Genomic DNA, 27,470 nt, shown 5'->3' with positions numbered 1-27,470 from the left:
GGAGAGCATCATGTACTTTTCCTGTAGACCAAAGGGATGAGTTTGTCTTTCAGTGCCAAAATAAATCTGGAGATAGCAATGTGAATGCACCAATATTTATGTAGGATTTTTGGGTTTTTTGGTTAATAAAGTATGTACTAAGGAAAAAAAAAAATAAATCCCCAGCTGCTGGCTTGGGAAAAAATACAACTCTTTTTTTGTGTCTCTCCCATGCCTTACCCTCAAGGAAAGTTTGGGCAGGACATTGGCCAGGACCTTATTTTCATTTCCATCAGGAATGTTTTTTAGCTGGCACACAAACAACATGTGTAAATAGTTCAGGAGTTTGGGAAGCTGCTTTACTATTTCCTCCTGTAACTAACAATGGCAACCCTTTGAGAACCGTACAAGCCTTGGTGGACATTCACATGTCTCCTGACATGCAGGGTTAGCTGCCCGGCTCAAATATTTACCCTGATGGTGCTTCTCCCTGAGGAGCAACTGTCTGCCTGCTCTGCAAAACAGCCCAGCTGTGGAGGAGAAAGGTAGGGGAGACTGGAGCTGCCAGCATTGGGGTGCCCACAGAGCTGGGCATGAGGAGAAAAGCTCATTTGCAAATACGGTTTGGGCTGTGATCTGAGTTTATTCTGTCACAGTGAATTCAGGATCAAACTAAAAAAAGCTTAGCAGCTGCACTGTGTGCAGAATTGGGCAATTCCAGGTGTAATAGGTTAGCTCAGTGCAGTTGTGCTTCTTTGCCTTGCTCAGTGGGCCCCCAATTTGTCTTCATTTTTATTTCTGTCTCTACCTTCACTTTGGTCTGCGTTTTGCAGCCTATGCCTTTCTGGATTGATTGCACAGAGCTTGCCTCACTGAGCCAGCAGAGCACAGACTGATCCTGTTCAGTGTTAAATGATCTGTTAACCAGAAACATGAAAACTCAGGCTGTCTTTGACAAAACTATTCAACTTAAAAAATTCTGAGAATTCCTAGTGTCACATTGTTGATAGTCACAGAAAGATGGACCATTTCAGAGATGTGAGCTTTGGAATACAAGCACTTTATGGCATCTTTTCTGTGTTTAAGAAAAGAAGAAAACAGGATACAGACAACTACGTGCATAAATCAGTTTTGAAAATGGGACCTAGTCTTAAACCTGCATGTAAATATATATGAGGTTGCCTGTTATAGCTCAGAGGAGCTTTATGAATTAGTTTGGAAGCAGACCACAGCTGAAACAGAAACAGTGGCACACTGTGGGGAACATGGTATAGCTGCCCTTGTTCAAAGCATTTCTACCCCTCCAACAGCGACCTCGGTGTTGCATGTGCTATTGCTGATGTGGGTGTATGCAGGACAAGGGATTTCTGTCCCATGGGAAATACCCCCATCACCTTGGGAGAAGTTCCTTAGCTTGTTGAGAATATGCTGTTATTGATGGTGCTCTAGGAGGAGAGGTATGGAACATTTTTGAGTGCAACTTTTGTCTTACACTCAATTTGAAGAAAAGCAAAAATAGCCCAAATTTTTAAAAGCTGAGCAGCTGACCAGCAGAGAAGAGAAGAACTTCGCAACAGTGCATCGGTGGTAAGTGGGTGATTCCTCTGCAATGACCATCACAGCTCCTGGCCTCAGGCTTCCAGCTGGGAACTTCACCATACCTTTGAGCATGGCTAATCCCAGGACCTAGTGCATGCCATGCTGCCCAGCAACAAACCCTGCCACTCCAAGCAGGGAGATGTCTGTGCCTCAGTGTGCCCAAGTTGCCAGCAATAGCAAGTAGCAAAATCCTAGTGAAATCCATCAGTGTTTTTGGAGTACTGCTGTTTTGAAGAAGGCAGCTTCCTTCCAAAGCCCAAGCGAGCAAACAGCATGTGAGACAGGGTGAGCCAAGGGCAATACGTTGTCATATAATGTTCTATTCCTTTTTACCCATCTGTTTATTTATTTGAATGAAGAGACACAAACAGTAGGTTTGACTGAAACAGAGGAGTCTCTGTGTAACATCCATGCCCAAAAAACAACAAAACAGGGCAATATGCAAAAACCTTCCTGCCAAAAGGTGAACCTCAGCTCTGGTGTGTATCTGGAACTAACACCCAGTTATTAGAAATGACCAAACCAAACCCTGGCTTTGATGGATTTTCATTGCAGTAACTCCACCAAGCCCAGTAGGGAGTATTGAAATTCCTGGTCCACAACAAGTATCAATAACCTCTGGCATTTTGTCTAAGACCTTGTACTCCGTTGTAAAGCATGGTTATATTAATTTGTGGGTTTATAACTCATGCTTTTCCATCTCTTAAGACAATGGATTTACATGGCATATTTCACAGACAGGAAGATAATTTTTTGTACCAAAGAGATGTGTGCAGTATGTAGAGATCACTAAATACACAACTAAATTACATTTCCATTCAGGGTGGTATTAGAATGGCACCAGATAGAAAGAGTAGGTTTAGTTCAGGAAATGAATGATGCTTTATGTAATCAAATCTGCAAGGGAGATTTGGCAAGGAGGATGCATACAGACAAACTTGCTGAGTCTGGACATGGTATTAAAAACATTAGTTTTTAAATTGTGGGGGATCACCAAAGACCTGCAAGAGAGGAAAAGGGCCGATCACCTCCATTTATTTAAATCAGAGCCAATACTAGCAGAGACACAGATTCCAATACTCAGCAGTCAAAGCACTGCTGCACTATTTATGCACAGGAGTTAATGCTGCTGACTTTGTGGTCTTATGGCTACTTATACATGCAAGTATCAGTATTGCAGGTACTGCGAGGTCCAGACAGCCTCATTTAAGTGGATTTAAGGGAAAGGCAGTGAAGGCACGTAGTTGTTTTGGAGAGCTGAGTCCTATTATAGCAGGAGTGGTGCTCCTAGCAGCAGGCTCTTTTCAGGCTGAAGAGGTATGTTGATTGATTTGCACACATGTGAGCATTCATCCAGCCACCTAAAATGACATTTTAATGTGTTATATCACCAGAATATCTTCTTTGGGGAGGAGCATTCCTCCCAGTCCTTCCAAACCAAACATTTCCTATCAATCAGCTTAATTATACTCTAACCACAGTTTTGAAGTCTCACTCTCTAAAGCTCCATGTTCTCCAGGCGATTCCAGCAAAATACACCATATAAAACCAATGGGTAATCAATCCTACAGAAATATCTCTCTCCTGTTTCCCAAGACTGGGAATCATTATTCATATCAGACCAGTCTTTGCCAGCTCACACAGAGCATTCCCAGTCCTCCACTGGTCACATGCTTTATCTCTGCAAAGCAAAGAGAAAAGACACATTTCAAATGAGTGCTATGGGCTCCCCTTGCAGTACTAGAAGAAGAATGGATGTGCTCACTTCTTCCTCACTTCTTACAGGCTGGGGAGTGAAAGGGGTGTCTTTGGGACTGCAAGAAAAAACTGAACCTAGAATCTCCTCCAACAACCAGCATTGCTCACCATTATCCCTCTGAAAGACTGCCAGGAGAGGTTTAGCAGCCTCCACCCTTGGGGGTTTTCCAGATCCAAATAGACAGAGCCATGAGTAACCCAATCTGATCTCAGAATGAACCTTGCTTGGGCTGGGGTTGGACTAGAGACCTCCTGAGCCCTCTTCCAACCTCAACTATCTTCTAATTCCATGAAAGAAGTTATGTTTTGATAGAGACTTTTGAGAAACCTGTGTGCTATGTTCATAAACTTTCAAGGGGAAACACAAGGATGGCTTGAGTCTGCACTGCCACACACCAGAATAACATCATGAAATGAACTGCTGCATCTAGTTGTCACCCAGGTACTGCCTGGGCTTTGTCTTGAGTTATGTGACAAAGTGATTCTGCTAAAGAAAAACAGATCTTCAGTGTTTTACAGCTAAATGCTCAAGAGTTTGGAAGGGCAGTTCAGGGTGCATTTGTAACCACAGAGGACATGTGGTGCTCCAAGTCTGGGAGCCAAACAGAATTGCTTGGACTGGATTTGATTCCCTACTCCCACTGCTGCCTTTGTCCACATGTGGCTGCTGTGGAAGTGTGGTCTTTGGCAGCCTCCCCTAGTAACTCCTGGGCTTCAGGAGGTGCCTGAGCAAGGACAAATGCGAAGGAGGAGCACTGGTTCCAGGGCACCACCAACACCACTGCTGCAGGGCTGGAGCTTTTACCTTATCCTGGAGACCCTCACTTGTTATCCTAAAAATCACACACATTACCTTGATAGTGTTAAGGAGGAGGGAATTTGGAGATTTGAACAATCTTGTTCTTAAATGTGGTGACACAGCAATAAGACAAGATGCATACTTCAGGGAAAAGTACATTATAGTTTGGGCTTCCCCCTAAGGATTCTATGGAAAAAAACAGTGCAGAATATGTAGCAGCATTTTAACACTTTATAGCATCTCCTTCCATCTTTAGAGAGCATGTACTGACTGTGAACTTTTATGCAAGGTTTTGCTAGGCACAAAACATTAGAAATTTTGAAGAACTCTGCTTTCTCCATCTCAAAAAATACATGTATTCGGGGCTCTGCCCTTCAGATTTCAGAAATCCCTGCAATATAGATTTAAAGACAAGTTAAAAATAACACTGCATTTCCAGCAGCAAGATTTTAAGAATCAGATGTCACCCTACCTGACCTCAATTAAGTCTGACTGAATCAGCTGGATGAGATCAAGCAGGGTGTGAAAAATCTGTAGTCTAGCAGTGGGCAGAGAAAAGAAGACCAGTTGGAAATTTCAGTGTGAAGCTGGTTCAGTATGAAGAGGAGAATTTCAAGTGTGAATGTGTGTATGTGTTCGTGCATGTGCTGGGGAAAGTAGGGTTGGCAGGGGAGACAGAGGAGAGCTTTGTGTTCAGTGCTTCCTCTGACACAGCTCAGCCTGTTCCCTATCTCCCAGTTTCACTTCTGAATGTGCAGGAACATGCGGTGGCTCCTTGTTCCCACCATCTTCATCATCCCTTATACTCAACAGGTAAGTTCATTAAAAAGAAGAAAAAGATTTTCCCCTTCCTCACTTTGTCCCGGTTAAAAGTTTTTATTTGCTTTATGATGAATTAAATTTCAGAGAAGTAAATTCTTCATAAAGAAAAGGAGCCTTCCCCTACTCCTGAGTAAATTTCATTTCCAGCTTATTTACTGCACCAGTCATGATTTGGTATTTTTTTTTCTCTCTGTACATTAATATGACTTGGTGGGGAAGAAAAGAGTGTTAGGGAAGCTTAAATTGTCCTTGACCTTGCTTTAAAAAAAATAAATTAAATATAAGAACAAATTACTATCCGGTGCAGTAAGAAAGTAAACATCTTATCCATGCTCATATTCCATATATATATGTATACATGTGTTTGCGAATATATATAGACACACTGCAGTCTGACTTCAGGCTAGTTTTACAAATGAGAAAGGCACCAGGGCTGTGTTATACTTTGTCTTTTATGAGACATTTTTAAGTGATAACTTTTTCTACAGGTATCTGTGTCAAAGGCAAATTTCATTATTTATTTACCTAATTTTGAAAATCCACTTTATGTGTACACAGTGTATTTTTCCTTTACAATCAAGATGAATGTCAACAGACTTTTCAAATGGCTCTCTCTCCGCTTTCTACATATTTAAAGCCAGACTAAGATAACCAAACATCAGTGATAATACATTGCCTATTTTACTATTTGCTTATTTATGCCATACTGATCTTGTTCAATCTTTAAAACATAGGAAAACAAACAACACATGAAGAGTTCTTACACAATGGTCTCATTTTCTGATCTGCCCATAAGATCAGGAAAAGTATGCAAAGGGCTTTTGTGATATGAATAGATTTGGTATAGAAACTTGGGGAAGCACAAATTAGAAAAATATTTGACCTGTTAACTGTACAAGCAAACTTTACATTTTCATTGTAACTTCACAGATACGTGAAGATTTTTTATGTAAACTGAAGTTCTCAGTAATTCCACAGTTAAAACTGTCAGATATTTGCCTGATGGTGTTTTTCTTACTTTGTAAGAACTTCTTCATCTTGCGGCTTTCAGCTGACATCTTTCCCTAAATAAAGGAGAGAAAACTCCTCTAAGTAGAAGTCTGTAGGTTTAAAGCATGTTTCAATTTGTAATACAAATTAAACATATTGGTTGAAGAACATAAGATTACTTCCTGCTGCACATACCCATTTTGAAACATGATATCTGATTCAAACCACATAACCTCATATTGCTGGCATATGGCCAAATTCCTGATGATGATAATAGTAATAATAAAATAATAATAATAATAATAATAATAATAATACTCTGCTTCTAAAGAAAGAAGCAGCAAGGAACTGTTTCCTAAAGCAACCCTATTAAACACTGCTAAATGTATAGGAATATCTGCTTGTCTTGTTTCCAGAGCAATCCTTTAAGAACCTTTATATTTCAATGCACACATTCATCAAATTAACATGGTTTATAGGGAAGGCTTTGCTGTCTTAAAAAGTAAACTTGAATTAGTTGTTTCTGTATTATTGCTTCATTTGGGTAAAAAAGATTAGAAGAAATCCTATAACAAATGACACATGTATGAAACTATCTTCTTCATACAGTATGGAATACCACACGACATTGTTTAACATCCATTTACTATATGAGTTGCTTATGTAAATTAATGTCTAGCTTAAAAATCATTCAGCCAAAAGAACTTGAAAGCTACTACTTTGGAGCTTCATTAGTAGTTGCAGATTAAGATATTATAAGTATAGTTGTAAATGACCATGAAAAATGGAAATTAGGGGTAGAAAAAAAGGCTTTTAAAAGGTCATTTACTACTGCACTCAATTAACCCAGCTCAATTATGCTGTAAGAGCTTTCCTGGGCTATGACATATGAAATGCTGAATTCTGCAGATACTTCCAGTTTGAAAATTTAGCAGCAAGGAACCCCAGCTGAATGATCCCTTTCCTTCAGCATCTCTGCTGGAGGTGATTTCTACACCAGTAGAGCTTTGCAGTTTGGAGGAAAAGACACAAACTGAAAGTCTGGGCTTTGCATGCCGAGAAAAAAATATAGGATATATGTTTCAGCGTTTTTTTTCTGCAAGCTTGATGGTGGATACTGGCACCTGATGAGGGGCTGGTTCTTCTTTCCTTTTTGCTTTTTGGGCAGAGCTGTGTGATGAGAATGGCTCCCAGGCCCTATGCTGTATAGTGGCCAAATGCTGTGCATTCCCCCATTTAACTACAGAACCAGCCATCCATGGAGAATAACTATACCATGATCTGCATTTCTGCTGAAATCAGCAGCACGAAAAGATTAATGCTAAGATCTAAATGGCTAAGTTTTAGTTGTAGCTCTTAAAAATGCAGATAGGCTACAGCTATCTCAAATAGATCCTTTCACACTGTGCTAACTTAATCTGCCCCCATGTTTCAGAAAAATAAGCCCACCAAGAATTAATTCGGTCTTCCTTTACTTAAAAAAAAAAAAAAAAAAAAAGAAAAAAGACATGAATTCTGAGACAGAATGTGTAAATCAGTAAATTCTGGCTAGATCTTGACTTCCTACTGCTGATACAAATCTCTTTAATGAGATATGTCTTTGCTCTGTAAGCCCTGGATTCAATGAAGGCTTAGTCATGCAAATAAATGCACTCTTAGAAATTGACCTATTAAACTCAGTACAGCTACTCACTAGCCTCCCTTACCAGGATAATTTTTTTGCATCTAGCACAAGAGCATATGTAAATATTATAATGCTCCTTTCTGAGCATCTACTCACATTTTGGAGCAAAAGTAACATTCAAAAGAGGTTTCCTGTTTTAAAAGGGTCTTACGATCAGAACTGGAACACAGGACTGTGGCTGGCTATAAAACAATGTGAGGAATCAAAAGATAATTAGTTTGATAGAAGGTTTTTAGGAAGGAATACATACAATAAAACCACCACCTACTTTAAACCACTTTTTTTAAAACTTCTGTTCAGTTTTGTTCTATAGAAGGAAATACCCGTGAACTGTGTTTTGTACAAGCAGTGGTCCTCTGCCTTCTACCTAATCCTCACTGCCTCTCTCACTTTTTGATCTTGTGAAATGAGAAATTTTGCGTATCTTCATGCAACTTGTCATTTTTTTTCCATCTTGACTTCATTTTATGGTATTCCAGCTACACATAATGCATTCAATGCTCAAAACAGCCCACTGTGTGTAAGTTTTTCCACAGCCCAACAGAGCAGCCTGGAGATAAACCTTCAGAAACTGGTGAAGTCCAGCGCAAGGAGGTTTGCCACTGGCCATGCCGATGCCCACTGGTGCCAGCCTGCACCCCTGGGGTCAGCCTGGTGAAGGATGGCTGTGGCTGCTGTAAGGTCTGTGCCAAGCAGGCAGGAGAGCCCTGCAATGAAGCAGATGTCTGTGATCCCCACAAAGGGCTCTACTGCGATTACTCTGAAGATGAGCCTAGGTATGAAATTGGCGTGTGTGCATGTAAGTTGTTCTTTCATGTTCCCTTCTTGAAATCCAAGAGGGTGGGGATTACCAAGTGAATGGTTGTGGAGGAAAACTCTGCTTGCAGGTGCTGCACAGCTCTGTGCTAAAGAATTTATCCTAATTTAGTCCTCCAGCTGCTCAGTCAGAGAATCTGAGAGTAGGGCTGAACTGTATTTAAACTTACCTCCATTAGTGAAACCAGTTCTTTGCGCATAAGCCTGTTATTGGCAGACATGTTGATGTTTGATTTACAAAGCTGTGGATGTCATAAAGACTGATCACATTTTAGCACTCTGTTTAACAAGACCCACATGCTCCTCCTGTGTTAGTAACCGTTGTTCACCATTTTCAGATCTGGTAGCTGTAGGATGTGAGCTCAATGGAGTTTATTATGCCAATGGGCAGACCTTTCAGCCCAACCGCCTCTATCAGTGCCTGTGTGTCAGTGGCACAATCGGATGTACCCCGGTATTCACACCAAGATTAGCAGGAACTCCTTGCGCCAGGGGCCCAGGCAGAAAGAAGCCAGGACAATCCATCTGTGGCCTGGAACAGCACAAGCAACTTCAGTCAACCAACTACAGACTCATGTCAGGTGAGCCTGGCTACACTAGTAAACTTTTCTGTACATGAGTCTTTCTGCACTTAGTGTCCTTGGCTCCAGCAGCCAGGCAGGCAGTGTACTGGCATTTGCCCAGTTCTTGCTCAAGGCTTTTGCCACTTGCCCCTCTTACTCTCAGGTCACAGACTCATTTCTCTAAGCCTAATGAATGTGAAAAGCAAAAAGGCTTTTGGCTTCTTCACCAGGGAATTGGCCAGAGCATCTTTCTGGAGATGTTTGCTACTCAACGGATCAGCCCAATTAGGGATGCTGCTGGACAGCCATTTTGCAGCCTGGGAACTGCCCCACTTTATCTTGCTTTGTGGTGTTAGGCAGTCTTGGTTTTCACAGATACAGTAACAGGATGCAGGTCTCTTCTTTCAACAGAAATCAGAAAATTATAAAAATTGCCTTAGTGGCTTTCCCACATTCACAAATTTTAGGTCACTGCAAGAACAATATTGCCCCCCAGTTTCTTTATTCAGTCTGATTAAAAGCATTCATAAGCTTGTCCATGCAACTCTGCCAGGGTCAGTGGGTATTCCCTTTAACTCCAACCTTGCTCTGCTGCTAACATTAGGTCTCTTTTTCATTCTAAGGAAGCACCATTGCCAGAAGCAGCTAGGCCAGCCCTTCCCTGGCCACAGCTGCTACACTTGCGCCATCTCCTTCTGTGTGCAGCTTCCCATGATAAAAGTCATCTTCATTACAGCTAATGCAGGTACCAAAAAGCAGAACCATTTATTTGGTGGAAGACTGAATCACCATCATGGATCAATAAAAGAAAAGGATTGCAATGCTTATCAGAAAAACTTTATCAAAGGCTGCTGAGTAGATGCACATCAATAAATGTGCAGGTAAACAGACCTGCTTACAAAATCTGAAGCCCAGTTTGGACAAGTTCTCACATGTAAGCAGTGGTCATGCAAGTATGCCAAAATAAAAAATTCACCTTTACTTCAAAATTATTATACAATGCCTATATCTAGCATCAAAGCCTTTTCACAGAAATACACTTAATGCTGTTGTACAAACACGTACTTGGTAAAGCAATGACTTCAAGTGAAGAGAGATTTAACTTCCAGAGAACAATGCTAATCTGATTGAAGAGAGATCATAATGCATTGAAAACAATGGCAACCAAACCATGTGAGCCTCTGAAATACATCTCAGCACAAACCCAATTAATGTACTTCAGGTATCTGGAGAACAGCATTAAGCCATTTACGTTATAGTCCTTCAGTGAATCCAAAAGCTACAGTCCAACCTTCAGTAACTCCTTCACTGACTGCAACATGACATCATTAATTCTGGAATTTGGATCAGCTGCACAGCATAGCCTTGAGAGCAGACATGCAGCTGGCAAAGCACACTTTCTATTGGGCTTGGTTCAGGGACCCAACACCCTGTCCCTGTGGTGGCTGTACATGCTGCAGGGTGCTGTTCTTTGGGAATCTTCTGAAAAAAAACACCTTGAATTTTTTTTTCCAAATAAAGTCTTCCCTCTCCCATTTCTCAGTCCAGCAGAAGTATCTTGTCAACTCGTCCATGAATTCCATGCATAGCTCAATGGGCTAATCCTTTTATGCTTTGTATTTTGAAAAGTCCCTTTTCTGTTAGACTGGATAGTAAGTACTAAGTCTCATTTTACTTCTCTGTTTTCTGGCCTTCCATTTCAATTTGATTTATCCGATTCAGATACACAGAGATGTAACTAGGTCATACTTTAAAAAATGTACCAAGTATAAACAACAATTTAACTTCCTTTTATTTGTTGCAAATCTGAGACAGGCTTTTAAACTTGCTTCAATGAGATCTTTAAATTGCTGTCTACTTTCCAAGTAGACAGCAGTTCTGGTAATTCCAGGTAAATCTGCCCATGCTCTTACATAAATGCAGATTCTGCATAGTTTTTTGTGGAACTTTTCTACTTCACTTTTGTTTCTTTTTTAAAGTATACTCCACCTAATCCAGCCTTCAGACTTTTTAGTGTATCTAAAAGTGATTGGATATTTTTATTCCTCAATACAAAACCTGAAGTCTTATCAATATCTACAAAGACAGAAATATTAATGTTCTCAGCAGCCTTTACAAACTATGCTTGGCCTAAAATAAAATAAAAATCTGGACATTTCATAAAAATTCCACAATTAACTCTTTTCACACAATGTTTCCATCACATGAAACTGGAAGGTCATGTAATACATGCAATTTCATAGTCCTTGCTAGGATCTGAGTATCCAGTATCAGCAAAGTATAACTGCAGCTCAGCTGAATTTTGTATACATGTTACTTATGTCTCAATTTTAGGTTTACGTACAAAAGTACCTTCATGAACAGAAATCAAATTCTTATCCTTGTATTTTCAATTCATCCTTTTGGGGCTGCATAAGTAAAATATTGCTGTCTTAGCTTACAGAAGCTTACCACTAGTTTTGAAGAAAAAGTGCCTCATACAGGCAACTCCCTGGACACCCTGTTCCAGGACCTGTGGCATAGGCATATCCAGCAGAGTGACCAATGACAACAGAAAATGTGAAATGAACAAAGAAAAGAGATTATGCTTCATCCAGCCTTGTCTGACCAATATGCTGAAGAAAATAAAGGTATTTTATAGCATTAAATTAATTCCTAATAGAAAATTAAAATATTGGAACTAATAGAAAAATGGATGCATTATCAAGTACTAACAAAACATTTACTTCTTTCTTTTTTACGAGTTTTAAAATATCTCTTTACGTTTTGGACCATCGATGTTCATGTTTTAATGCTGCAACTTTTTCTTACATGATCTGCTTTTAATGTTCAGCGTTATTTTTGTTTTACTATTAAAGATTCCAAAGGGAAAAACCTGTCAACCAACTTTCCAGCTTCCAACAGCAGAGAAGCTAGTTTTTTCTGGATGCTCAACTACTCAAAGATACAAACTAACATTCTGCGGAGTGTGCTTGGACAAGAGGTGCTGCATTCCTAATAAGTCCAAAGTGATCACTGTACAGTTTGAGTGTCCCAATGAAGGCTCCTTCAGGTGGAAGATGATGTGGATAACATCGTGTGTGTGTCAGAGGCTTTGCAGTGCTCCAGGAGATATATTTTCCCAACTCAAACTCCTATGACAAATTACACCATTGACTATAACACACGGACAGCAGATTCACATCCTGAGGAGTCAGCATAACCCCCTGCCACAGCAGTGTTTAAAATGAAATTACACATGTGACTATTCACCTCATTTATTAAATAGCACCTGTAAATGTAACTGTTTTTACACAGGGAGATAGATACATCCTTCTCAAGAATGTAACACCAGCAGTGCTCAAATAAGAACTTTTAGTAACTAAGAAAGGCACAGCAAGAGAGCTTCATACCACACTGTAAGAAGTTTTTGCTGACAAAGACAAATAGATGCTCTAACCTATTAGGAAAAAATTGCCCTGTAATACTTCATCTATCATTCTTCATTCTTAAATGAATCTTTTCTGCAATACATCTGCAATAGTAAAAGACACCAATGCTGCTTTGAAATAGAAGTTGTCGACTTTAAACTCAGACTGCTTTTTGCAACAGATGTTCTTTCTCTAGTGCTGTGGATATAAACAATGGATGTGCAAAGGAACAAATAAGTGGACAACTGCAGATAATAGATGCAAGACTTAAGAAAATTGCTATTTTTAGAACATTCTCTTAAAAAATTCTCTCAACAAATGTTATCACAATACTTTATTGAATATTTCTGAGCTTATACAGTCATAATTGTGCTTACTTACATACCCACTCCAACTGTGCTAGAAGGACTTCAAATTTCAAGAAATCATTGTATCAATCCATTCCGATCTGTAACAGTTCACTGGCAAGCAACTGGAAATAGCTGTACATTCTATTTTGTAAATTTTTTACTGTAATATAAAAAGCTGCTTACCTTAATAATTATAAATATTAAAATATATTTTATTTGCATTCTTTCAAGGCTATAAGTGTTTTTCTCCAAATGGTTATAATAACTTCATCATAAGTGCATGTTTCACTCAGAGGTATTCTGTATTATTTCATTATCAAGTGCAACTCAGCATTCATGAATATGAATCATTAAAATATTAATTAATATTCCAAGTATAATACTTGAAACAAAAAAGATTTTTTTGAGTTTTGTGATATTGCTAATTTTGGTATCAACTGAGAATGCTCTAATATACTAAGTACAACATAGAAGCAGAAATACTAAAATGGGGAACATAGCCCAGAGCATCCTGAAATGTCTACTGCAAAGTGTAAGAAAGCAGTTTAATCATTAGAGACTTGCTTTCATCTTTGAAAAGACTACATGAGCTTTTCTTCTTTTCATAGTTGCTTGTTAAAAACTAAATCTAGCAACGGTGATCCTTCTTCGAAGCAAGACCTACCTTTAGTTTACTGTAACTTGAAAGTCTGAGAAAAGAATTACATTTTTGGCTGCTACATACCACCTCTCCTCCTTTTCTTCACAGTATATGGTGTGTCCATTTACTCCACAGTTAGGATTACCATCCTTACTGATACCAACCACAATTAGGTGCCTTCAAATCTTTCTTACAGGCATGGCTCATCACTTAAAGACAACTCTTGAGGTAAGGAAGTTGTGCTGGTCCCACTTTGGAATTACAATAGCCAGGCATGCTACAAGTCATTCTGGCTACCTGAAGTGGCTGGATGCTTAAAGAAAGTGCTTCTTTGTTGTTGTTTTTAAAATCAGATCTTCCTTCTTTAAACAGCTATCTTCAGTCTTTGAGGATCTATTCTAGGCCCACCTTTAGTAGCATCCAGTTCATTGTACTCTTCTATTAGGTCAGACAAAGAGGATATAGCTTCTGAAAAACAGCTTTGCTCCATCCCATCTATTTGCAAATAATGGTGAAGGTGAGCCTAAGAGAATAAAAAACATTCAGTGTTATCCCTTCCTTAGTATTTGATTGCTTTGGCTCAGTAAATGCCATTTAGCCTGTACTGATGGCGGGAGTGCAAGCACTGTCAAAATGGCACCTTGAGACTTATATCATGACATCCCTTGTTTAAACACTTGGCAACTTCGGTAACAATCCTCTAGTGAGTCACAGTGGATATTACTGACTTCTTAAACATCTGTCTTTTTCCTATTGTCCTCTTGGGTACACTTGAGCTGCTGTGGGTTGGGTTTACATGGCAGGGTTTGTGCAGCAGGGCTGCAGAGGTGGCTTTTGTGAGAAGATGACAGGAGTTGCCTCCACTCTAAACAGAACCATCCCAGCCAGCTCCACTATGGACCTGCCACTGGCCACAGCTGAGCCCGTTAGTGATGCTGGTAATGCCTCTGTGACAACGTATTTATTGAGGGGTAAAAATGCTGCACAGAAGCTGTGAGAGAGAAGACTCTAGAAAATGTGAGAGAAACAGCCCTGCAGACACAAAGATCAGTCAAGAAGGAACAGAAGTAGAATTTTGAGTCTGGGAAGAAGGCAGTAGAGTGGCAGTGAAGGTGTTTTCAGTTTTGTTTTTATTTCTTGCCATCCTACTCTACTATTATTTGCAATAAATTAAATTAATTTTCCAAATTCCAAGTCTGTGTAGCCCCTGACAATAACTGGTGGGTGTTCTCTCTGTCTTTATCTTGACCCATAAGATTTTCACTGTACTTTTCTCCTGTCCTGCTGAGGAAGGAAAGTGAGAGAAAGCTTTGGTGGATTCCAAGGTTTAGATTAGATATTAGGAAGAAATTCTCTACTGTGTACTGGAACAGGTTGCTCAGAGAACCTGTGGATGCTCCACTCCTGGAAGTGTTCTTGGCCATGTTAGATGGGGCATTGAGTCACCCGGTCACACAAATAAAACCCTTGGGCCATTAATTATAAACAGTCCCTTCACGACACCAAGATCTGCATTTCAATAGCGCAAGACGCTAATGATTAGTGACTATGGATGTTATAATGATGAGAGCTCACCTTTTTCTTGTAGAGCTTCATAAATCTGTCTTTGAGTTCAATGAAAGTTGGTTTTACACAGGTGTTGTTGGCTAAAGCCAGAAGGGAATGGGAATGGCCCACAGGAGGTACTGAACACAAACCAGTTTTCCAGCCCTCTTGATTCCAGGAGACAAAATGCAGAGAAGGCTTCAACCTGTGATATAAAAATTTAGTTATCTAAGGAATATATAGAACACAAAGGCTAACTACTAACAGTTTCAACTAACATAACAGTTTCAACTAACATTTAAGTACTCAGGATTAAGGAAGACAGTTATAACTATCACTGTGAATAAGACACTTTAGACTTCAGACTAAACCACTGTGTCTCTATGTTAAATTTAAATTGCAAACATCAATTGTGTTTTGTTAATTTAATGCATCAGGATTTGGAAAGTGAAGTTACAAGTACCTGTTTCTATAAATGGGACTGGAAACACTGAGATTTAGTAAAGGGGCAGATTAATACTGCGTGGGGATAATCAGTCTACCCGTAATTTTGAAATAAGTAAAATACTTTAGATTCCTAGAAATTTTCCCCAGGCATGTCTGCCTATAAATTCCATTTTGCCTGCCTTTCCTATTACATCTATGTAGCTCAATAGTGTTCAAGGTAGAAAATGGGTGCTAACAACACAGAGTTGTTAAAACAAAGATGATTTCCTATCTGCATGAAAGTAACCATGGAAAGAGAAGGGCCTTCTGTTCAGCAAAAACAAACTTCTACTACAGAACTCATTACTCCAACATCCTTGGCTGTTGGGAGACCCCTGGAAGACTGGGGTTTGCTTTTTTTTTTGCAATTTGGATAAAGTCAGGAGTAGCACCTCTTCTAATCTGGAAATCCAGGAATAATATGACTTATTTTCATTCATTACGTAACTTAATTATGTTTTCTTCCCTTCTAAAATTAAGAAAAGGAGTTTGGAGTAGACTGATTTGGTATTGAAACTGTTCAAATGAAAAGTTGGAATGCTCTGGACAACTGCCAGTTTCTGTACAAATCCCATGACTGCTGTGTGTGGTATTACAAACCTCTCAATATTCCTGCGCAGGTCTGAAACCTGCACGTTTCCTCGAACAAGAAGGGCACAGGCGAGGTAGAGGCTGTGCTTTGGATCTGCTTGAATGAGTTGATGATCTCTGCTAAAGGCATCTGAGAACATCTGATCCAACCTGGGTGAAAAGAAAACAGTTACCTACTCTTACTGAACTGGGATACAAAAGTTCTTCAGAATGCTCACCTTCAGAGTTTAAAAGTTCTTAAAATTCTGGATAAAGGTACATTTACCAGGACCATAAATGACAGGAAAGATTCAAACCCTTATATGTACATATGTCGGCATTAGAAGTTTTTAAAAACACACCGGATTAATTTTTTCGTTGCACTCAAGTTACAAGCCACTGTTGAATCAGAGAAGATGCCTTTATAAAGACAATTTGAGGCCAATGGTTACAAAGTCTTAAATTATGTAAGATTATTTAACTGCTTGGGGTTCTGGTTATGTGGCAATTTGAGTGGACAATCTCACTGGGAAGGATCTGATAAGGAATATCAGAGTGCTGCTGACCCCTACAGAACTGATAATCTGCCTGTTCATTATTTAAAAGGATCAATGAGTCATAGAACTGTATTAATTTTGATTAATGATTTGGGAAAAGTCAGGCTTGTCTGGTCAACTTATTCTAATTTTATCATACACGACTGCTTTAAAAGATGACATTGCAGATCATATAATATTTCTCTCTTCATTTCCTTAACTAAGTTTCACTGTACTGTAGGATACCAAAGATGGTATTTTGTGGACCCACAACATCTAAGCTATTATTTCCATTTGTTCCAAATGCTGTATATTTATAATCTTTATTTCTATATTTTTAGTATCACCTCTGCCACAATTTTCCCTATTACAAAAAAATAAAGAGAGAAAAATATTACTGTTCCCACTTCATTCTGAAACATCTTTGACCATCTCCTCACAGTCTGCAGCCTTCCCCCCAGCCCTGTACTGTCTCCTCAAGGTATGTTTTCAACAGATCTGACTGTCACAACTTGCTATTGGAAAATAAGTGTGGTCTGCCCTTTTCTCCACTTTGCATACTTCCATCACTTACCCTTGGCTGTCTCTATCACCATTTGGGTGTCTTGCTGACTGAACATAATCCACCAAACCCAGTAAAATCTATTTTAACTGGTAATTTTTCTGCTATTCAGAGGGATAAGTATCTCACAAAATTTGATATGTCAGTTTATCATTACAATAAGATATTAAATAGGCTCACTGCACCCACTGCATCTCCAGACTGAAGTAAAATGCTGTTTTTCCCCAAAGAGCCTAGTTAATCCCTTGTTTGTCTTTAAAGTATTTTGTCAGTCAAGTGCAAACTGTTACTCAAAAGAACTTGTGGTGTGGGTTCTAAGTAATACATTTTCCCAAAAGAAACACTTCCAGCAGAGATTAAAAGGATGTCAAGTTTAGCGGCTCAACCATTACAGAGAAAAGGGACAACAGATGTTCCATAAATCAGCAGGATGAATTTGAAAATGTGGCAGACACACAAGTTTTAGAACTTCTACCCTTAGTTTTGCTACGCAATGGAATGTTTAAATGAAAACTATGGAAAAATCAGAAATTAAGCTTTAAATGTGAAACTCCAATAATATTTTTTCTTACCTTCTAGAAGGAACATTAACATCTGCCAGTGTGTACAGAGGAGTCAAGCTTGAAACCAAATAATGAAGTCGAGGAAACGGAACCAAATTCATGCTGATTTCATTAAGGTCCATGTTTAGGGAACCTTCAAATCTAGCAGAGCTGAAAAATTAACAAACTGTTATGAAAGTGCTACAAACTAAGTAAATCACTTCTATAAGGTAAATTTCCATGAAATCTATTTTTCAGCTGTTCTGTACAATAAAACTGTAAAACAACACAGCATTCAAGCAAGTGTTCAAGTATAATTACAAAACTTTCACATATGGCAGTAACAGTGCTATGTCTTATTTAACTTAAACTTCCCACTGAAGAACAATAAGTTACCAAGAATGGTTCCTTGTTTCCCAATTGTAGTCTTTAGCACTGATTTATTATCATTAATAATGCTTAATACTGGTTAATACCAGCTGGTATTAAAAATGAACAGGCTATAATAAAACACATGTGACTTTGCATTTCAGACAAGCTGTTTAAAAGAAAAACAGACCAATACTCGAGAAGTATACTCCTTGCAGCAATAGACAGTTTATGAGCAAATATGATCTGACAATATTTATAAAATAATGCAACTGGCCTAGAAAGGCAAACTCCTGTGGACTCCATTAGGCACCAGTGGAAGATAATATCCTTCTGCCTATAAACATACTTCAGTTTTAAGACTATCATGGCTAAAGCAACACCACTACAATCTGAATACTTCCAAATACTTTAGCAACCAATTCTTAAAAAGAGAAGACTAATACCTAATAAAAACCAATTCATAGTACTCAAGTTGATGTCACAGAGGAATAACCTGTACCTTTACCTTGTCAGGTTCAGCAGCAAGTTGGCTACGATGTTATTCATTGCATCAAATGGCTTCTCTTGTAGTGTCTTGGCACTGCCTGCACTTGATGTTACCAAGCTGTTTTGCTTCACAGTTGATCCTAACTTCCCAGAATTGATCATCTGATGGATTTTATTAACTATCTCAAACAGAGACTTTGAGAGAGGAAAAACAAGCACAGAAATAGTCTTGCATACAGAACTTTGAAATTCAGTACTGCGCTTTTCCATTTCTAATAATCTTGAAAGCTCAGACATTGTACTGTTAGCTTAAAGATTATACCTTTGATACATCTAAGTTCAACTTTTGAGTAATTCCAGTTGACTGAAAGTATGTGCCTTACATATCACAAATGTATGCATAGCTTGAGTCAGAAGTTTGAATTTTATTCAACTATTCAAAATCCTTATGAAAATTTAAAATGCAGTTTTAGAAGATAACACCTGTGAAGCAAAAAATATAGTCTCCAACTAAATTTCAATTTCTCTTGCTTTTTTCATAGGCAAATAGCAAGACAGTCACTGAAGGCAGATTCAAATGAGTCTAGCACTTTGCAAGGTCAGGTGTATCTATGATTCCCATATCACTAATCAGCATGGTTCAGTTTCTTGGAATCTGGAGACATCAGAGGTCCTTGCAAGAGATCCTACTAATACTATGCACAAATTGATTGCTAAAAGAAGACACTATCTCAGTAAATAGCTTTTTTACTGTTCATCTTGAAACAGACATGAAAAAATTCACTCTACCTCACTTGCACAAAAGGAGCAAAGCAACTTTTTAGTGATACCCATGTTCATTTCAAAAGCTTGCAAGTGACTCAGAAATTCAATTATTACTTTAAACAATGAAATTATGCCTTTGGACATTTAGTATGCCAATCAGTACTAAAAAGGAAAAGACACTTCCACTGTCTAATAAAAAGAATTACAAAATAGAATATTGTTTCTTACTTCATTCTCTATTGGTAGTACACAGTCTGCATGTTCATTAAGCTCCTTCATAGCCAGAACACTGTTATATGGAGAAGTAATAACATCATCTTCACCAGAGGGATAAACTGAAGTAACAAATCTATATACTTCTGGGAATTCCTCCTCAAGCAAATTTAGTACAAAAGTTCCAAGACCAGATCCTGTCCCTAATTATGAATGAAGACAGAAGGAGAGAAGACAGGTTCCCACATTATCTTAGGCTCTAAGACTCATGTAGGAGACATACAACTTTTCAATTATATATGTTAATGAATATTTTCTGAAGCATTTGGCTGACAGTAGAGGCTACTCAAATGTAATTAAGGAAAGAAGGTTTTTCCCAGACAGGAAAATAATAAAGTAATAAAATTATTTCCCATAGTATGTCAGTCAGGATTAAGTATACATTCTCAAAAATTTCTGTAAACCATAAAGTCCTATTACGTAACAAACATTTTTCTGACCTAGTATTTCTACTTCTTATTTTCAATTCTCTAATTTGAATTATGAAACACAACATTTGCTTAGAAGCATTGAACTGCCCCAAACAATACTATTTTCCTTTTAGGGTTTCTTTATGAAATTTTCTCATTCTTCAGTAAAAACAGGACTGCCCCTTCCCCCCAGGACACAGGCTTTTTTCCTCATTAACACTAACCACAAAGCCCTGAGTTCAAAACAGAGAATTGTGGTCTTTTTCTGAATATTCAGCTACAATCTCAGTGGCAGATAATTTAATCTATGAACAAGACAGCAGTTTTCGCAATAACAGAAACAGTACCTGCAGGGTCTCTGAAATTAAGTAAATGGCCATAAAAAAGGCCTTTTAAATATGAAGGAAAGATTTTGTCAGAGTTATTTTCTGCTTCTTTTTCCACATAAGCATATAATACATGCTACTCTCAGGTTTCTGGGGTAGGAAGGCTTAATGGCAATGCAATAATGACAAAATTATCACTTGCAAAGGATTCTCCCTTTTGGCTTATTAGCAAAGTAACTAGATTGGATTCAAGAAAATTATGTGGAAGGAAAACAGAAAAACAACGTTTTTCTAAAGTTAAGCAACATTAGAAGTCTCCTTCTAAGCATTTTAGAAAACTCTTTCCTCACAATTAAAACCAACTTGATTATGACAATGTGTTCAGAGGTCACCAACTCTTCTTCTAATCAGAAATACCTCACTGTTTGTCTTTGGTACCTGTCCTGATCTACTCACCACCTCATCTTTAGAATTTTAGCTGCACTTTTGTTCTGGGTAGCACATTAGATCTCCTCAGTGCTCTAACAAAACAAGTGATAAATAATTACGTGTCCACTTAATTGTACTATGCTAATTTTTTAAATCTGCATTCTAAATGATGTAGATTATTATATTGTTTTTCTTTTAAAAATCCATGTATTTTCTTTTTTTTTTTTTCATCTGTGGCAACTGCAATCATACTTCCCATAAAAAGATTACTTACCACCTCCCATGGAATGAATTATAAAGAAACACTGTAGACAGTCACAATGTTCAGCAGCTTTTCTCAGCTTTTCCACTATGTTTTCCCGGTACTGACAGCCGTATACCTTATGACCTACAGCCCTGAGGATATGAAAAGTACTTTATAACCCCTCCCAAAAATCAAGCTTTAATTTTTTAATTTTAACTCTTTCTTATGTGACATTTTAAGAGTTCAGAGTCCAAAGCTGGATGCAACACCCCATCTTGTGAGAGTTTCTAAGTTGTGACTACATACAAGCATATGGGAGTCAGGAGATGTTTTACCTTGGAGGATGCAAACAGCTCTGAGTTCACAACTTTGGAGTATGCACTTATTATTCTGTACTGAAAAGGAAATAAACACCCACACTGGATGATTCAACTGTAGTAATGAAAGCTACATAGCCCGTAACAATAAAGATATCCCTATGTAGTAAATGTACAGATCATCTTTCAAGCACTATGCTACTAGTAACAAAAGGCCCCCGAACAACTCATTTTCAACACACTTGTCTGCTAGATGGTAAAGCTGGTAGATGGTAAAGACAGTTTAACTCCCCATATTGCACTCTCTTTTGGTACATTTGCTGGTGATTTGTTTTCCAGTCTGTAGTGCACTGAATATTATTAGAGCACCTTAAGGTCTTGGTGAAAATTTGGAATTCATTATGTTAATCAATCTTTTTCTGAAATTCTCTTTTGGTAATGTAGTTTATATGCACAAATCCAGACTCTGTGGTGCTTAGAAATCAGAAGTACATTTGCTCATATATCTCATTTCCACAGTAGCTGCACAGTCTCAAACTAGATTATGGCTTTGACTAAGCAATGAAAGCAGCTGAATGCCAAAGAAACAAAAATAAAAAGCATGTTCTTTTGTAAAGAAAATCAAAAAAGAAGGAGAAAAAAAGAGACAAAATGATATATCAGCAGAATTATTCTTCTGTAAGAGCCTTTTCAAAGCCCTCCTCCAGGCAACAGCGACTCCAAGTTTGCTGGTAAAATGCTGCAGCTCACCAGGTGCAGAACAACGCAGAGAGCTAGGGTTATCATTTCCCCTTTCAAATGCCATCTAATTAGCTGCTAAGAAATGTGTTCTAAAGAGGTTCTCACCAGTTGTTTCCTGAACCAGAAACATCTGTGATAAGCTGCTTGCTATCAAACACATCCCTCAATGGTCCCTGTAGAATTTCATTTACCACGCCCTCCTCCATGTCAATCAACAGTGCCTTTGAGAATGGAAAGAATTTAAATTCAGTCAGTAAGCAAACCACCCTTGAAATCATCACACAAAGAAATATGATATTATTTACAATACAAAAGGAATTCTGTTTCTACTCTGCTCCAGAGAAACCTTTTTCCCCCCAAGCTGTTAACTAGGAGATCAACTAGATTCACATTAGCTGATTTGCTAGAAGTTGTTTGACAGGGTTGCATTTAATTTTATTAAAATTTTATAATGTTTTGCCCCACTACTTAGGAATAAAAAAAAAAAACATTTTTATGTTTCAAGTTTCCTTGCTTCTTAATAATTTAAAGTGGCTCAAAGAGCCAATCCTTAGTTAATAATATCTGCAAACATTTTATTAAAAATTCCATATAAATAACAAGACTGGCAGCAAACTGTATTACTGCATTAATAAAAGTTGATATTAGAAATTTTACTATTCAAAGCCATATTTAAACCTGTATGCAATTTTAAGTACTTCATGAGAATTCTCACACAGTTGGACATAAATATTCAATGTAAAAAGAGTGACCTTTAGAGATTGCCTTACTCGTGCTTTTAAAGAGCAGATTTTTCCTTTGTAAACATCAGGACCATTACCACCGCTTCTGGAAAAAAAAAACAGAACAGAAAAATCCAAGATCAGATTCGTAGCAAAAAAAAATAGACTACAACAAAATTTTATCTCTGATATTTTATGTTTAGAGGACTATGACAATGCAAACAAACAGAAACACCCTGAACATGATGCTAAGACCTCATAATTCCTGAAAGTAATGCAATAACAGGACATAATCTCAATCAGAATTATCCTAAACATTACTTCAAGAAGCTGAAAGACAAGCATAAAAGTTTACTCTCAGACACAGCCTCTGCTTTGTAGCAATTCTACCAGCATTGCAAAACTGGGAAGGATTATCTTTTATCAGCACAGTGGAAAAAAGCTTCCCATGAGCTTTTCAGTGGGGGTAGTCCAACACTGTGCTTGTGCTCGAGGTGTGAAAGCTCTGTAACTGCACCAGAACAGTGCTGTGCTTGACTTATTCTGCTTATTATGATTTACCAGTTCAGAAATCCTGCTGGGCTGACATAGATAAATCTTCCTTCTTTCCCAGGACTGGTTGCATTGAGCCTACATAGCACACTATATATTATGTTACAATCACATCTTTTCCCACTCAAATGCTAAGATACTATAGTCTGGCCAAACTCAGCACAAGGGAAAAGAAAAGGCAAGGATACTGGAAGACTGATCTTATTTTCTCTTCCATTATTTACCTCACCTGGGAGCTGGCCAGCCTAAATTTAAAGTATGTCTTAGACCATTCTACATTCAACTACTGTTATATTCACAAAACATCAGCTAAAATTCACTACAGCACCAATGTTTTGAGCCTACCGAGTCCCATCGGGAACAAGGGGAAAAAGAGTACAGAGCTGCACTGGATTACTCAATAATTTTCCAACTTCTCACTCAAAGATGGTCTCTAGACACTTCTCATTAGGTGAGCAGCTCACAGCAATCTCCAATACTCCTATGATTCCTCCAGCCTACACAACATCTGCAGGAGTACACTCTAGCTTCAGTAAATCCACCTAGAGAATTTCTCTTCAGGGACTAAACAAAATTCAAAGAGGAAATAAAATCAACCCCAAAACAACATTTCTTTTTCTTAGTGTTGGCTTTCTGGTCTTTCATGCCAGATCATTCCTTCAATCACTTGGATTCAATTGCTGAAAAAAAAATCTCAACATTTCTATACGATAATCTCAATATTCCTATACACTCCTATACATAAATCTCAACATCCATGGGATGGCTTGGGTTGAAAGGGACCTTAAAAGATCATCCAGTTCCAACCCCCCTGCCATGGGAGGGACACCTTCCACTAGACCTGGTTTCTCTGAAAAAAACCCAGATGTTTCTATTGCAGCCAACCCATCAATTACATATTTGGTGGTTTCATCTGGCATGTACAGAAACACACATTTTTTATGATCAAATTTTCCTGATTAAAAAAAAAAAAGAAAAAGTATTCTTGGAAATACCCATATGGAATGACAATGATAGATCTGCAACGTTCTTTAATACATCTGCAATGTTTTTTCAAAGAGGTAAAATTTGAGACAAAGCAATTTGGATTTTAGTGCTGTTCTAGTAAAAATCACATTGCTGTACTGCATCCTTTTCATATAAGGAAGTAAACAAAGGTCAGTGAAATTTTTTTATTACTTAAAATGCAACAGGCTATCCCAAGTACACATTTTCTTCTTGCAAACTGAAAGGGTTTTTGTAACTGGATGGATAAGAGATGACTGAATGGTTTTAAGGTATGAATTGGTTAACTTATAAAAAACAATTATAGACACTACTCTGTGTAACAAAATAGTCAGATAAATCAGACTTAAAAATTTTACAATTTTTTCTGACTATCTTATATACAATTCCTCTTACAACTCTTCAAGAAATGTGGCACAGCTGGTATTCAGAGGGCACAAAATCTGTTATCTGCAGTGGCAAAAGCTCTCAGATCCTGACTGTCCACGCTTGGCACAAAAGGAAAACAAACCCACACACTTTCAACACATTTACCTACTGAAGTATATATAGATAAAACGGAAATGCAAAGATAAGGTTTTGAGGAGAATACAAAAACGTAAAATCTTCTTCTAGCACAAGCTAAATATGACTTAAATAAAACTATAACTTAGGTTAAAAGAAGATATACAAGTGCTGATCTACCATGTGAACTCATGAACTGCTTGATAAAAACTTACCTTGTATCTATGTTCCTAAAGAAACTGCTTAAGGCTTCATCATAAATTCCTTTCTAAAAGGAAAAATATCCACAAAATGATGTTTAATGTCAAGAAATTTCAGTGCTTTTTCATGAAGTAATTTAAGTTGGAAGGGACCTCTAAAGGACACCTGTCAAACCTCACCGCTTGAAACCGAGTGAACATCTCCAGCTAGCTGTAGTCAGCTCTAAAATGAACATTTCATTGAAACATCAGCTTGTTATTAAAAACTGAGAGGAGAATGTAACTAGGAAATTAATTTTTCAGCACAAGATTAAGCAATTGTAATAGTTTACTGAAGATCCCAATGCAATCATTAAGCTGAAGAGCAGCTCTTCACCTGACTCAGTTCACCACTGATACAACTCTCAGTTCATCATGGGTTCCATGCCTGTGATACCAACGCCCCTGGAGTTCTGCAAAAAGGACAGTACAATCACATGGATTCCTGAACTCCCTGCCAAGGAATAGCATGGTGATTACTTACCCCAACATACAGCTAAAGAGATCTGACAAGTTTAAATACCTTAAGTGCTTTATAGTCACAGCAAGAAAAGTGTGTTTTTGTTCAGGGTACTCAGCACAATCCTGTGCCCTCCTCCTGTTGCTATTTTTGTCAGGAAAACTGTACAGCAAGTCATGGCATGAGCTAACATGGAAAACAATGGTGGGCTTTGGGGGTGTCCTCTTCTGCTTTACTACCAGCAGCAAAGTAGCAGAACTGAACAGCCCTTACCGTGTTGTTAACTGCCTCAGACCTGCTAATGCCGGGCTGCAGGGAGACACACTGAGCTTTTCAGGGTGGAAATGCTGGAGAAAGCTGACCAGAATTAGCAACCACAGAATATTCTGAGTTGGAAGGGACTCAGAAGGAATAAAAGAGTCTAACTCTTAGCCTTTCAAAGGACACCCCAAGAGTCACTACGTGCCTGAGAGTGTCCAAATGCTCCTTGAGCTCTGACAGGCTTGCTGCTGGGGAGTCTGCTCCAGTGCCCAACCATCCTCTGGGTGAAGAACCTTTTTCTAATACATAACTTAAATGTTCCCTGACACAACTTCAGGCCATTCATTCAGGTCCTATCACTGGTCACGACAGAGAAGAAAGACATCAGTGTCCGTCCCTCCTCCACCCCTCATGAGAATGTTGCAGACCGCAAATGAGACCCTCAGTCTCTTCTGCAGGCTGAACAGGCCGAGTGACCTCAGCTGCTCCTCATATGGCTTCACTTCAAGACACTTCACTATCCTCATGGCCCTTCTTTGGACATTCTCTAACAGCTTAATGTGTTTTTTTTATATTGTGGCACCCAAACTGCCCCCAGCACTGGAGGTGAGGCCGCCCCAGCTCAGAGCAGAGGGGACAATCCCCTCCCTTGCCCGGCTGGGGATGCTGGGCCTGCTGCCTCCCAGGGCAGGGTTGCCCCTCCTGGCTGCCAGGGCAACTTGCCTTGGACCAGGATCCCCAGGTCCCTCCCATAGCACTGTTTTCCAGCCTCTCATTCCCCAGTCTGTCCGTACATCCAGCGTGGTCCCATCCTAGGGGCAGGAAGCGCCAATCCCCGTTAAACTTCCCACGGCTGGCGGCTGCCCACCCTCTGATTTAACAAGGTGTCCTGACAGTTAACCTTTCGTTTTGTTTTCATGGTTAGTTACACGGCACAAGCAGCCGGGGGTGGCTGTGCTCACGGTGACGCGCCCTCAGTTTCCCCAAGCGCACACGGCGCTCTGCAGTCACTGCGGCGGGGGCGGCAGGCCCGGGCCGGCGGGGCAGCGGCGCCCTTACCTTGTTGACGGCGGCGTGTTCCCGCAGCGCCAGGTCCCAGAAACGGCATCCCACCTGGTTCCCGCACTGTCCCACTGCAAAGGGGAGAGACACGGCTCAAGGCACGGGGCGAGGGCAGCGGGAGGTCGGGGCGCCGCGACCCCCTTACCCTGCACCACCACAGACTGGGTCATGGCAGAGGCGGCGGCGCAGCCCTGTTTCGAAGCCGGCGCCCGGAAGTCGCGCCCCCCGAGTTCCTGCGGTGGAACGTCCCAACCGTTGCCTCAGCTCTGCGGGCGCTCCCGCCTGCCCGCCGCGAGCGGAACGTGCCATTGGGGAGCGGGGGGGAGAGGGCGGGGACAGCCCGGGGCAGGAGTGAGGGTTTCAGACACTCGGTGAGTCTGAGGGGGGCTGCGGGGTCTCGGCTGAGGCCCAGAGCCAGGAGGCCTGACAAATACCTAGAATAAAGTCTCTGTACGGGAGAACAGAACTATTTCCATACGCTGCAGTTTATTATCCTTTACGCCTAAAAATGGTGCGATAAAGAAGTGCTTTATTTTCCCCAAATAGATAATTCAGGGAAATAGTGTGGAAGTGTTGAAACGGTATGGAAATACAAATTAAAAATTAAATGAAAAAACGGCCATTTGGAAATGCTGTAAGGTACCCCCCCAC

The 27,470-nt window shown here is 39.3% G+C and overlaps 2 protein-coding genes across 4 annotated transcripts in view; one reads left to right on the top strand and one right to left on the bottom strand.

The window, feature by feature from the left end:
* Nucleotides 1-12,150, top strand: part of CCN6 (cellular communication network factor 6) — a gene marked incomplete at both ends in the record, with an annotated part of 67,207 nt that extends 55,057 nt beyond the window's left edge. Inside the window, 6 exon segments of the mRNA XM_083857633.1 lie at nucleotides 4,678-4,887; nucleotides 4,890-4,948; nucleotides 8,168-8,430; nucleotides 8,786-9,028; nucleotides 11,447-11,640; nucleotides 11,869-12,150. Coding sequence (XP_083713759.1) covers nucleotides 4,678-4,887; nucleotides 4,890-4,948; nucleotides 8,168-8,430; nucleotides 8,786-9,028; nucleotides 11,447-11,640; nucleotides 11,869-12,150 — 1,251 coding nt within the window.
* Nucleotides 12,151-12,338: 188 nt separating this feature from the next.
* On the bottom strand, nucleotides 12,339-27,179 carry TUBE1 (tubulin epsilon 1). Of its 3 annotated transcripts, XM_083858306.1 has the most exons (12): nucleotides 26,965-27,028; nucleotides 26,817-26,890; nucleotides 25,013-25,065; nucleotides 22,785-22,842; nucleotides 22,120-22,235; nucleotides 20,987-21,108; nucleotides 19,503-19,690; nucleotides 18,529-18,704; nucleotides 17,682-17,822; nucleotides 16,042-16,182; nucleotides 14,986-15,160; nucleotides 12,339-13,933 (listed from the first exon to the last, which is right to left on the bottom strand). In XM_083858306.1, exons 1-12 carry the CDS (start codon nucleotides 26,987-26,989, stop codon nucleotides 13,775-13,777), a joined length of 1,428 nt encoding a protein of 475 aa, XP_083714432.1. In that variant the 5' UTR covers nucleotides 26,990-27,028; the 3' UTR covers nucleotides 12,339-13,774. The 3 variants fall into 3 exon arrangements, with proteins under 3 accessions (XP_083714432.1, XP_083714431.1, XP_083714430.1); XM_083858305.1 differs by lacking the exon at nucleotides 25,013-25,065 and having other exon boundaries at nucleotides 26,965-27,006; XM_083858304.1 differs by lacking the exon at nucleotides 25,013-25,065 and having other exon boundaries at nucleotides 26,817-27,179.
* Between the last annotated feature and the right edge of the window lie 291 nt (nucleotides 27,180-27,470).

The sequence above is a fragment of the Zosterops lateralis genome (genome assembly GCF_965231275.1).
Source record: "Zosterops lateralis genome assembly, chromosome: 3".
Lineage (NCBI taxonomy): Eukaryota > Metazoa > Chordata > Aves > Passeriformes > Zosteropidae > Zosterops > Zosterops lateralis.
The sequence above is the reverse complement of the archived record's forward strand: the minus strand, read 5'-3'. Positions and strand labels throughout refer to the sequence as shown.